Raw genomic sequence first — 13,088 nt, 5'->3', positions numbered from 1 at the left:
CAGTTATAAGATTCGGAGGTGAGCATTTTGATTGATGATTCCATGTGGGTGGCAGCCTGTAGATTAAAACCTCTAGTAGACAACACACACACACACACACACACACACACACACACACACACACACACACACACACACACACACACGCACACACAGTCGACTCACATTTATTATTTGGAGGCATACTGTAAGCCATAACTATCATTCACTGTCTTACTGTAATGCCGTTCTGCCGTTACTGTCTCATCTCTACATTTAATACACTATCGAACAAACGTGTGGGTACGTATAGATGAAAGAAGACCAACTCAGTACTTTGCTAAATGAATATAATTTATTCAAGTGACCTCACAATTACAACTATACTTTTATAGACACTGCATGAATAAATAAATAAATAGCTGTAATTTCACTGTCAACAAACATCATTTTCAGTGCTGCATTTAAAGGTAAACTAATTTGTTCCTATGCTTTTTTCTTTTTTTTCCTGGTATATACATTTATCACACAAAAATACAGCGTCATTGTTATTTACGACATAGAGCCAAAAACGTGTCAGTCCACCAGCTGACGTTGATTCTTTTCTGCGTGTGCGTTCCGGTTTGTGGATGAACCCTGGAAACTACACACTCATCTGTTGAGGAGAACATTTACATTCACATTTAAGTCCAATGAGATTGCCTGACACTTTGCATAGCATCAGACCAGACCGCCCTGTTTGAAGCTGAAGCTGATTTATCATCAATCCCAAAACTGGTTCAGGTCAGATCAGGATCTAGTAGGTCCTACTATACCTCAGCTGATATGGCTGCACAAGGGGATCAAGTCCCCTTTGCTCTCTGTAGACTAACTTCAAGGCCATTCTGACATCTTAAAGGATGAAGGCTGGTGTTATTCTAGATCTTTTACATTGCGACCTAATTGCCTAAAAAGGCAAAAATCATAAATAATATGATTGTAACAAGTTTTGCCACTGAAGACGAAACCTTAGCTTTCCTACCCCCAAAACAAAACACCATACTTCTGGGATCAATAAGGATTATGCAAAAGGTTGAAAAAATTTGGGAAACAGCCAGTTAAAATCCTTAAACTTTCCAGATTAAAACGCCTGTTCAAGATCACCTACTGGTGCAAGTCCAGACAGCTTCCAGCACATCTGCTATTTTTTGTCACTCAGTAGCAGTCACATTCACTTGTACCTCTGCCAGTTATGCTTGATCTCCTCCGGTTTGCCAACACAGTAAAGCTTCAACTCCATTTATATTTTTGGCAAGTGCTCACATCGTTTGAGGTCATGTTTTTTCAGATGCCAGTAGAGCAGTAGGACTCCACAATGGTAGTCTCACCCTTCTTGTCGTACTCATGAGCTGATGTTGCTCCTTCATGGTTTGAACCTACAAACCTCGATCAGTTTGAAGCAGATGTTGAGGTTTGTGCACAATTTTGAGGTCTGTGATAAAATCTCACAGAGCAAGTGGTCATAGCAGGACTATCAGAAAGCAATGCAAAAATAGCAGCAGCACAAGAAGCTATCTGAGAAGGTGATCTTGAGGGAAAAATGTAAACCAGGTATAGCTCGCTGAACTTTTTGAGGTCAGAGAGGACCAAAAGACCGACTAACACATTGTTGATTTCGGTCTCACTTGGTAATAATTGTTGACAAAAACATCTAGAATTTTACCAGCCTTATCCTTCAATGGAAAAATATTTCACACATGTCACCTTTTCAACATGTTCCTAAATCACTCATTTTTTACCACTGACGTTTGAATTAAGGCAAGTCCATAAGATTCAAAAAGACACCAACGAACCACAACGATGCTAAGAGGAGATAAACACAGTGAAGTCAACTGGACAACAGTAACACATAACAATGCCAAAAATCTTCTTAACTTGACAGATTTTTTTGTTTCTTTTGTTCTTTTTTCCACACAGGGCAGCAGTGTGTCTGGTAGTTTAAAACTGCCAGGCCCGTGACAATGTAAGGACTTAAACTGAACAATGTATGAGGGTGCTCAATCAAGTAACACTTCAACGTTCATCACTGCTAATATCGCACTGTAACACACTCCTTACAAACCATAATTTTTGAACCTCTGTGCAGCATTAATCAAATGTCCTGAGGGCTGATCGACTTGGGGCCGGATCGATGATGACTGGTGCTACTAACACCATCCTGGAGAAACAATCATTTCCTGTCCCCACTAACCTGCTGTGGCTGGCCAGTCAATACAGCTTTAGGATGAGAAAACAAACTATCATAGGCGCGCGCACACACATACACACACACACACACACACACACACACACACACACACACACACACACACACACACATATTTCAAAATGGCTTCTGTGAGTTCATGTTAAAAATAAAAATCACTGAAGTGTTCTTGATTACTTTCAAAGTTCACTGTCGCGTCTTGCATTGAGATTTATTTCCAGGCTGCTATTAGGTTCCAGTCATTTATAAAATCTGTTTGCAAAATGAACATCATGTGCTTTTACTGGTGTCAGTGTTACCATTCCAGCTGTAAATGAATGGTAGTTTAAAGATGTATTCCCATTGTATGTTTGACAAAAACAACAATAGCAAATTGATTTTCATAATGCATTGAAATGAAGGGAAGACAATGGCTGCCTGGAAAGTACAAAGGGAAAGAAAGGTCACGGGGTGGCGTGTAATAAAGTCAGAGCTCCTGTCTAATTACTCTGATTCATGATGATTCAGCAGCACACAATTTAGGTTCAGTGCAGAACTTTAGTGTCATTAGCAGGAAGCTTATGATCATTCTTTATGTCTCCCTGTGACCATCAAACTTTATTTTAGAATAAATACTGGATCAAATGACTACATCACCGAGCTCAGAACCACTCTTTTGTGCTCCAGACTATTGTTGTCGTTTTACTCACTGTTTTAGTTTTCTGATTTCACTATCACCATCTCATCAGCTCACATTAAAGAGATTGGGTTAAATTACAATAAAGTTGTAACTTTAGGGACTCGTCAGTACTGACAAGAATAGCAAAGATCAAAACAGAGCTGAGCAGAAGCTTCATTAATCTCATGGATAGGTACTTTCGGTGGCTCCCTTAGTTCCACCACAGAGGATGTATCCGCATATTTTATTTGGCATGGATTTTTACAGTGGACACCCTTCCTGACGACACCCTGCCATTTATCCGGGTAGGGACTTGGGTCAAAATAGTGGGAGTACACTAGCTTGTGACCTCCTGAGGCTGGCTTTGTGTCTCCTCCCAGTTATGAACTGGTGATCTTTCGGGTGTAAGGCGAGCGTGTTAACCACAACACCACTGAGCCACCCATTGCATTCAAATGAATGATAATTTTGCCCTGTATCTATAAAACACCCCCACAATGAATTCTTCTTATGCTGTCACTCATTGATCTCTTTTGTTTAGTGTAATCTTGTCAATACAACAAAGATGGTAGTTAGCTTGCTAAGTGTTGGCAGTGAATGAAAAAAATGTTTTTATGGAACGCTGTTTGGGATTTTGCTGATTTAGTCAGTATCTTCTATTTGGTAAAGTCAGGGTTTGGTTATATAATTATGGACTTCAGCAAGAAGATTAAATCGAGCTGAAAACAGAACATAAAACTTGCAAACATCTACTGGTCTTCAGGTTTAAACAAGACATGGTAAAAATGAAATTTAGTAAAATGTATCTAGCTGTACAACGTGGGTCCTAAAAATATTATTGCTCTATCAATAACGTTGTTCTACATGAAACTCAAAGTATGATAAAAGCTTAGTTGTCAGGTGCATGTAAACGAACTTATGTATATTATGCTTTAAATGATGACTTGTAGATGTGGACACAGTTTCTTGGTTAGATATTGCACTATTTTCATGATCCACAACAAATCCTTGTAGACTTGCTCATATAGGCCTGCTGTACATCCATCCAAAGTTCCTCCGATCACTATAGCAGCACTTAAATGAAAATGGTTGAAGTTTCACAGAGTCGTGATAAGAAAACACAAGAATGAGTGTGGCATGATTCGCACAGATGATTGAGTCCGTTTGCTGTTTCTAGGCAAGGAATCTCAAAAAGAAGGAGGCACCATATTGCCGTCAGAAACTTTTGGAGTCACTTGAAAGCCACAGCAGATGCTTTGTTGATTTGGCTCCCAGTGTGGCAGTAGTAATTTTCCTGAAGAATATTGATGCCTCTTTTGACTGTTCCTTCTTCTTTACATTCCTTGGTTCTAGTTTACTTTGTGCCTTAAATGTCTAATCTTCATTGTGAAAAGCCTCTGGACTAGATGCCCCATCATCACTGAGGACCTCCGTGTTGGTAAAGGTCCCAGCAAGTGAGGCACCCAAGACCTGCCTGACAGGAGCCATCTCTGAAAGAATTATGTTATCATGGTTGCTTACCAGTGTTGCCTTGTCCATTATCTCCTTGCTGTGCTTGGAAACAACAGCATCCAGGAAGTCGTACTTATGTGACAGCATACCACTTTCAAATAGATACTTTGTCAGGTAAGAAAAAAACACATTGGCCAAGAAGGATGCCGCCATGGACACAGACTTGAAGGGGAACCTCTGCTGGACAAAGTGCTCTACATCTCCAGTGAGGTGATGGACCTTCTCCTGGGTCACCCAGCCGGGGTAATAGATGAATGGAGGTAGTTTGAGGTAGGGCTCCCCTCCACCAATGCGCAGCAGAAGACCAAAGATATAACCAGCCACAGAACCATAGGTGTTGGTGCCCTTAACGAACAGTACACTGAGAAGTTGGGGGAATATGATGACATAGACCAGATCAGAGCTCAGGTACCACAGGCCGTATACTGATCCTGTTAACAATGCCATGGCAGTGGCCAGAGCTCCAAACACAAAGATGGTGAGGCGCATCACCCAAACAATCTCCCGATCTGAGGCCTGTAAGGGAGATGAAAGGGATAAAAGAGTAAAGACAGAAACATAACAACTGGAGGGGAATAGGGTGTTAACTTAAATGAAAGTCAGTTCAGATAAAAGATTAGAGCCTACAGCTAAAGTAGTGTCTGTGTGAGGTTGCACTTAGATACGAAAGCACTTGGAGATGTAGGTTCTGTTTGAAATTATTCACTCGTTTTCTTCTCCATACTCTTATTATTCAGGGAAACTGGATGTTGAGAAAAGGTGAGCTCAGTGGTACAACAAAACAACACTGTAGGGCACTATTTGGTCTTAAAAAAAAACAGGTCTTATCGAGTGATTAATCCAATTGTATTCATTTTTTTCCCTCCAATCATAATTAATATGTTCAAAGGAACATATTAATTATGGAAACCAGAAGAGAGGTATAAATATGTGTCTGCAGCCACTTTTACAACACAACCGAGGTTAGGGTTTGCATTTCAACCAGTGGTGTGGGGGATCTTGGAAAAAAAGCAAGCATATGATTTGCAATTGTTTCATTTTTCATTTTTTAGAATGACAATGCTCCCAAATACACAGTTAGTGCAATAAAAGGATGCCTAAATATATTTTTTCCTACCAGAATATAAAGAAAAGCAGGTTGACTTAAGACTTTTGCACAGTTTTAGCATGCACAGTAATTTTCACAATTCTGAAAATTAATGTCTGTTACAAATGTGATGGGAATGAATAGCAGGAAATCTCAGTGGGACCAATTTGGCAGATTGTCTAACCATCTAACATTATCTAACAAATAATTATAACACAAACAACTTACAAAGATTTCCATCTCGAGGTTTCGGGTATTAAGCAAATTCGATAAAGTGCACATTTAATTTCTGCTGTAGGCTCTTGTTTGGTTGTATTTTTCGTATGAAAATAAAGTTGATTTATTGATAGGCTGACTGATGTTTGGAACCACTTGCTGAAATTGTGCAGACGTACGTGTATGCTAGGAATATTGCTCTTACCGACTGCCGAAACGCCAGCTGATAAATGTTCCTGGCAAACATGGAGCTGGCTGAGAGTATGGATGAGTCTGCTGATGACATGACCGCAGCTGACACAGCCCCCAGACCAAAGAAGGAGATGTACGGTGGGCAGAGGTGCTGAAGCACTATAGGAAGGATCATGTCAGACTCATCCTTATCCTTTGGAGGGAGGGAACCATATGTAGTTTGGTTCCAGTCTGAATCAGGACATGAGAAACAGATAAAAACTGATAATTGTAAACAATGCAAATTTCACAGCTTATTATTACGGCTCTTATGAAACATTTAGCCAACCAGTCAATCTTTGCACTCAACTGTCAAGATTATCTATGTGTTAAATTAGAAAAACAGTCATTAGCATTTGTCTTAATTATTGGTTAGAACAAAAAACAGAAAGAAAGTGCCTTGCATGAGGTAGTAACACAACGTAACTAAAGCTGAACAAACTGTACCTGGCCCACATTCGCATTTTAAGATTAGTAGCATTACTTTTCCAGCCACCCTGCAGAAAATTAAGTGTACGGATTTCTTTATTACAATTTTTGATCCCTTAGCTTTTCAGACAAAAAAAGTTAATGCTCTCAGTGGATACACATGTTTTAAAGCTGAGAAACAAAAGGCCTTAATGTGCCCAGGTGCCTTAATAGCAGCACAGATTCAATCTGCTGTTGGTCAAAACACAATAAACCAAGCCACAGTAATAATAGTACGAATTAAACTGGATACTGACTGAAAACTAGACCCCAGTTCAACATAGATGAGGGTAATATACTGGTTTGTTAATGATCCGTGGAAGCATATGAGTCAGTATTAAATAATTATGGACATTATGTAGATTAACTGCATTTAACTGTTGTCGATTAATCATTGATAATGGTTAACATCATAAGGGAGCCAATAGTTCTGACAGGCTATGTTGAACTTATTAGATACAAAAGTATGCATGGACGCTGGCTGTACTGATACCCTCATCTTTGTTAAGCCAACATTCAGACGACTATGGTTTATATATATATGTCTTTCTCTACCCATCCCCAGATATTCATAGGCAGTGGTTGATTAGTGCCAGTTCTACAAGTAACGGCTTCAGATGGACCAGATTAATTAGCTCCTCTTCAGATGTAATATTCACTAAATTGCCATGGTCTGATGGCTCTCTCTCCTCTGCACGTCGTGACAGCATCCGTCTGCTGTTTACCCTCCAGACACTGTATACATCTGCATTTACACATCTGAAAAAAGAAAAGGGCTGCTGGGGTGTAAACAACCCCATGAAGCCAGGGTGCTCTCTTTGATCACACTTTCCCGTTTGAATAAAGGATGTGGTTCTTGGATGTTTCGATTGTCTTGTGATGTTTCATTTACTGCTTAATCACTGTGCATGTCTGTGCGTGTGCACATCCGTCTTGGATTAGTCTCTGATTAGCGTGTGTTTGCCTAAAAAGTCTGATTTAACAGCTGCAATCCAGACATAACAGCGTGTGTGCATATAAAGCACCAGTGGCACTGTATAGTGATTCATACTTCTACCTGTCTTTGTTGTCCTTGTAAATCTGGATGCAAATGACAGCTAGCTCCATTACTGCTTAAAGAAAGGATTATATATACTACGCTTGGGTACACTGTTTAAAAAGAACTGTTTCTGCACACTCATCTAATTCAGTTTATTAAAATATTATGGGACCCCATTTTAGCTTTAAGAATAATAATGTCTGATGCACCTGTGGGTGCATATTTGTGTTTGTGTCTCTGTGTGTATTATTACCAGTGGAAGCCCCTATAGCTCCTATGAGGACAGAGGGGACAGCCATGACCAAGCAACCGAAGGCAGCAAGGAATGAAAGGACCTGGGCGTAGGTAGCTGAAGAAGCAGAAAGAACCCGTTGAAAATAGACCTGCCAGGGAATCCCCCCCAACATCTAGAAACAGAAACACCAAACCAATGCATTACAATCAGCAGTCTGAAAAGAATACTGTGAATCTCTTTGTTTCTAGTAAAGATATCCATTTCAGTACTAAGAAACCGTTAAATGCTATGTGCCACAAATGGGTCTCTTAAACATGATGCTTTCATTTTGACTTCAGTGAAAGTGTGTCTGCAATTGACTTTAGAGTTGTATACTGTCTCTCGGTGAAACTTCAGATAAAAGTTATGGCTTACAAGCAAAAAGAAGTTGTCCGCCCAGAGCCAATTGTCTTCAGGCTCAATCTTCCCGAGCCAAGGAGATTGATAGATTGTTTTCTTTGCTGTAACACCGATGTCTGACACGGCAGGATTGGACAGAGCAAAAGGCACACTGATCCACTGAAAGGAGAAGAAAATCATAATGCAACATTGATACAATAAAACGTAAATATGGAATTATTGTATTTTTATACCATTTCAAAATCTGGCTGTTGAAATCAAGTTCTACTCTACCCTGTGTTGTTGATACAAAAGATTTTTTATCAATTTCATGTTTTGATATGATTCTGTGTGTATAAATTTAGATCTTTTTTTAAAGTTATGTTACTTAAAAAGTTACTTAAAAATCTTCTAGAACTGATAGAAGATTTGGTTTAAATATTGGCTAAAATCGTTAGAGCTGCTGGTTGAGTAGCTCCCAAACTCACCAAACCCAGAAAGATACAGAAGAGCTGGACCACATCTGTGTATGCAACAGAGTAAAGTCCTCCAACAAGTGTGTAGAAGATGGCTATCAGTGCTGAGATCACCACAGACATGTTGATATTTATATCCACTATCACACTGAGAGTCGCACCTGCATGGAAATATAACCAGTGTGAAGAAGAAAAAAAAAATTCACTAAAATCTGGGTAACCTGATGTTTCACTCACAATGAGTTTGGGCATACAATGCAGTATACTGTAAAGCATAGATTAGATTTAAAGTGGTGAGATTCATGATCTCATCCATTGGGATGCCTACCCAAAGCGGACAAAATGGCTGCAGACCAGAAGATTTCTCCCATGAGTGCAGGGATGAACAGCAGACCACCCATCCTTTTTCCATATAGCTGCTGGAAGGGATCTAGCATGGTCACATATCCACGTGATCGCATGGGTTTGGCAAAGAAAAGCCCCCCTGAGTGATGTCAGATGTTGAGGTAATGCAGACAAAAAGCACGAGAGAAGCATTTTAGAAAGTTGTACAGTACTACTAACTTAACGTAAAGTGTGCTGATGCTGTATAATAACCTTAATGAATAGACCAAATTCTATATGCTTCAGCAACACAGCTTAAATTTACATTTACTTTAATATCAGTCTAATAGCACAAAGATCAGTCTTCCTACACCTAAATATCATATCAATATGAATTTAATGTAAAGGAATTTCTGTCTTAAAAGTAGGAAAGCATATTAATTTATAGGCAAAAAGTACATTACTACATTAAAACTACATTACATTACCTACATTAGGTGATGCAACTCTTTCCCTTTTTAATCTCGCTATAAGCAGATATATTTATCCAAGTTTTTCTAGGTTTCCTACCTAGTACAAGGCTGAGAGCATAACCAAAGGGTGCCTGTGCCCAGGCCAGGCCGAAGCCTGGGAGGTAGACATATTCTGCTGTTCCATTAATGTAGCCCCCTCCCACCCAAGTGGCTGAAAAAGAAGAAGAAAACTTATTTGTAAATTAACAAATCAAAAGAAAATATACATTTCAAGTTTTCCGAACTGCATGAGTATAATGGTGTAAACTGTGATGGGAATTTCTACTTCTGCCCGCTGCGCAATCTGTGCGTAAAAGACGGAGCGGAAGACCCTAGTCAATGGAAAGTTTATTTATTTTTTTGTCCTTTTGGACCTTACATGGTATGAAAATTGGACAAAATGCGCACGTGGCTGCCGTCGAACAGACACCAAGAAATACAGATTTAAAGACTCACCGGTCATCGTAAATCCACCAACGAACAAGCCGATGTCCCTTCCCCCAACCATGATATTCTCGCTCCGATCTAAGCCATCGCCAACTCCAGAGTTCTTATTCTTCCACGCAGCCCAGATCCCCACAAACAGAATCAGGACATAGAAGAGCACGATAGCCACGAGACCCTCGACGTGAATGGTCATCTTCCTTTTCTCCGCTTCCCCGCCGAGATCAAGTGCTGCTGCGCGCGGACTGGATACTCATGGAGAAAACTTGGAAGAAACAAAGGAAAAAACCCTTTAATGATACATTTGTGGTTTGTCAGAAATAATAAAAACACACAATCCCAACCCGCAGAAACACATTTTAAGGAGTGCAGACAAACTGTAACTGCAACTACATGGAACTTCATTTCAAAAGCTATCAATTTAATCAACCTGAAAACAATAATGTGTGACAAATACATTTCTTAAAAGAAACGAAACAGAAGCATTTTATCACCAGTGTGTCGGATGTAATACTGGCTAAGTCCAAGTGATGCCAGGCGCTTCCAACGCCGTTAGAGATTACAAAGTATTTCAAATTTCTTTTTCAGGTTTTCTGCGCACATGCACGCTTACTGCAAATATTCAGCTGTTACAGTTTTAATGCTCCTTGTTAACCGAAGTTATATTGGCCTGAACAACTAATTATTTTCCCCAATAATAATAATAATAATAATAATAATAATAATATATATATATATATATTTTTTTTTTTACCAAATGTCAAAGTTAAAATTAGTAAACGTGAAAGTGTAACAAGTAATACATTTATATATACTCGCCAATTATAGTTTAAACTCCTCGGGTTAAACTATATTTTAGATAAAATGACCGATTTGCAAATTCCTGCTCGGAAATACTGCGACCATGAATCTTACCGTATCCAGCAGGGACTTCAGCTTGTTTCACTAAATCAACAGATCGGAATCAGAAACGACGCAAACTCGATCCAGTGGTATCAGTCCAAGAGTGCGCACATTATTAGTGTTACTTTAGTTAGTTCTTTACAACAGCTGAACGTGTTTTAAACGCGTTATCCGCCCTCATTTACAGATATTCCTTTCGGTCACTTGACTTAAGTAAGTAGAAAAAACAACGTATTTACAACTTTACGCTTTCAAAGATTTGCACCCACATTTGCATGTTTCTGGTAACTCTATTGTGCGCAAAAGTCGGGCACTCCTTTGTAATGGCGATGCATTGGGAAAAAAATCCGGTCCGTTTTCCAACAGATTCATAAAAACAGCTGCATTGATGAGGTTCGTGCTCAAACTCAAACCTGAGGTTCCCCGTTGCGCTGACACCATGGCGCCAAGAGGCCGGTGTTGAATTATTGAGCTCTCTTTAAATCGATTGTCAATGCAGTAAAATGCAATTACATTCGGCAACCACATATCATTTTAGTAAAGTCATTACAAAATATAATTTTCTTACCTTTGCTTTGGAAAAACGGGTCTAAATAGATCACAACAGCTGGGACTCCAAAAGTAGATTCAAAAAGTGTAAGAGACAAATTATATTTGTGATATATTGCGCTGCCAGTCTGTAATCCTCCTGGACGACCAAACACCATTCAACTATGTTGTTTTTTAAATCACAAATGCTGGTCGGAAGCAGAGAGGGAGACGGACCGAGCGAGGGAGGGAGAGAGGCTGGAGGTGGGTGGAGGGGTGGAGATGAATGGGAGTGGTGGGTTTATTGGGTGCTGTCAGGGTGGGTAGATGGTGGATAAATGTCTTCCAGGGCAGGACGAAAATAGCACCTAATAGAGAATGGCATGACGCACAACCTCTGCGGAAAAGCTTTCCAATATCATAATATCATATTGGCAATAGATGAAACCTTTACTTTGCCAGGTTACATTTCAGGCCTGATTTATGATCTTGCGCAGGTCCTCGCTCGCTGATGATTAAGGCAAGGCGCCTTTACTGCAAAGGCTTGCTGTATGGCGGTGATGTTGAGAATGTGAGCCACGCACACAGGATTAATTTCCACTTTATAAGTCCGCATTACACATTCAACTCTGACGCCTTTTCGTCCAAAAACATCAATCTACTCGCAAGTTCGTGCGTTTGATCAATATGATGTTGAAGTAAACTTTTAGACATTTGGAAGCAGCACAGTTACAGTATTTTATTATATCGCCTTCCTGCACTACTATCTATTACTGTTAAAGATCTATGAAGGAACCCAGTTCCGCTGTCCATGGTGCTGAACTAACATTTCGTATTTCTAGGTGGTTTAAATCATATTTAAACCGCCCCCTTTAAAAAAAGTATTTGCTTTGGTGAGTACTTCTCTGAGATGTTTAATTTCAAAAAATGATGTTGTTGAAGCTGAGCTCAACATGTGCACGTGAAAGCAGCAGTACAGCAGGGAAAGCCTGTATTGCACATCCATCAAGAAAGGCTTTCACTGATGCAAGAAGTGCTTTAAATTTGTAATTTTTTAACGAGGGAGGAAATAAAGTTACCTGTTTAACAAAATAAAATAAGTTTGATCTGATATAAATTCAAAACAGAGTTTTTATATATCTTGCACATGCCCAGGATCCTAATATTACCATACAGTTTAGCTCATTGAAATCTTTGGCAACAAATCTTTGGCCCAACTCAATGTACAGTTCATGTTTTAACCTGTGATTTCAAAGCAAATAATTCCTATAGATATACGATTTATCCCTTCTTGTGGAGCAGTTCAACAAGGTTTAATGTAAATAATCTTATAGTTTTATGGCATTAAATAGATTTTTTCCATTAACTCATAATGTAATTTATCTAATTGATGTAAATGATGACAACGACTTGCTGAAATAAGATAAGTCACTTCCTTGAATCGTGACATGTCCTCTCATTTAGTGCCTGTGTGGCTCTTTTATACAGTCATTGGTCTGACAGCCTGCCAGAAAGAGGGCAGCTCTAATTGGAGGGTTTTCCAACTAATAAGCCTCAGAAAGATGTCCACAGTGTTACATGTCAGTAGGCAGACAGCCAGAAAAGCTCCGCAAGGTGGTAATAATTCCACATATATGGCTAATGACTCACAATATGTCAGAGCCATTCAAACAAAAAAAAAAGGTGCTCAGATGTAGCGATGCAACTGGTGTCCTATGCAGTACACCAAACAAGGCAGACTAAATAAATACAAGCAGCTCTTCAAAAATGGTTTGGGATACCTTTTCAAAAGACCTTTGTCGCCATCCAGTGGCTTCGTCAAGATTTACGCAAATCTGAGAATAAGTTGGCAA

At 39.4% G+C, this 13,088-nt stretch overlaps 1 protein-coding gene across 1 annotated transcript; it reads right to left on the bottom strand.

Moving 5' to 3' along the window:
• Window positions 1-315: 315 nt before the first annotated feature.
• On the bottom strand, window positions 316-13,006 carry LOC101468408 (high-affinity choline transporter 1). The gene is made up of 9 exons (XM_004555582.3): window positions 11,276-13,006; window positions 9,817-10,069; window positions 9,419-9,532; window positions 8,853-9,008; window positions 8,537-8,685; window positions 8,085-8,228; window positions 7,689-7,842; window positions 5,903-6,120; window positions 316-4,910 (listed from the first exon to the last, which is right to left on the bottom strand). The coding sequence occupies exons 2-9, from the start codon at window positions 9,998-10,000 to the stop codon at window positions 4,257-4,259; spliced, it is 1,773 nt and encodes a 590-aa protein (XP_004555639.3). The 5' UTR covers window positions 10,001-10,069; window positions 11,276-13,006; the 3' UTR covers window positions 316-4,256.
• Between the last annotated feature and the right edge of the window lie 82 nt (window positions 13,007-13,088).

This window comes from Maylandia zebra, linkage group LG16 (genome assembly GCF_041146795.1).
Source record: "Maylandia zebra isolate NMK-2024a linkage group LG16, Mzebra_GT3a, whole genome shotgun sequence".
Taxonomy (NCBI): Eukaryota; Metazoa; Chordata; class Actinopteri; order Cichliformes; family Cichlidae; genus Maylandia; species Maylandia zebra.
This window is presented reverse-complemented; position numbering and strand designations above follow the sequence as displayed.

Excerpts from the sequence above, each read along its gene's own strand:
- LOC101468408 (XM_004555582.3), bottom strand. The coding sequence starts at position 10,000 with ATGACCATTCACGTCGAGGGTCTCGTGGCTATCGTGCTCTTCTATGTC. Across the intron at positions 6,121-7,688 it reads AGCTATAGGGGCTTCCACTG|ACTGGAACCAAACTACATAT; the intron begins GTAATAATACAC and ends GTCCTGATTCAG. Across the intron at positions 4,911-5,902 it reads AGCTGGCGTTTCGGCAGTCG|GCCTCAGATCGGGAGATTGT; the intron begins GTAAGAGCAATA and ends TCTCCCTTACAG.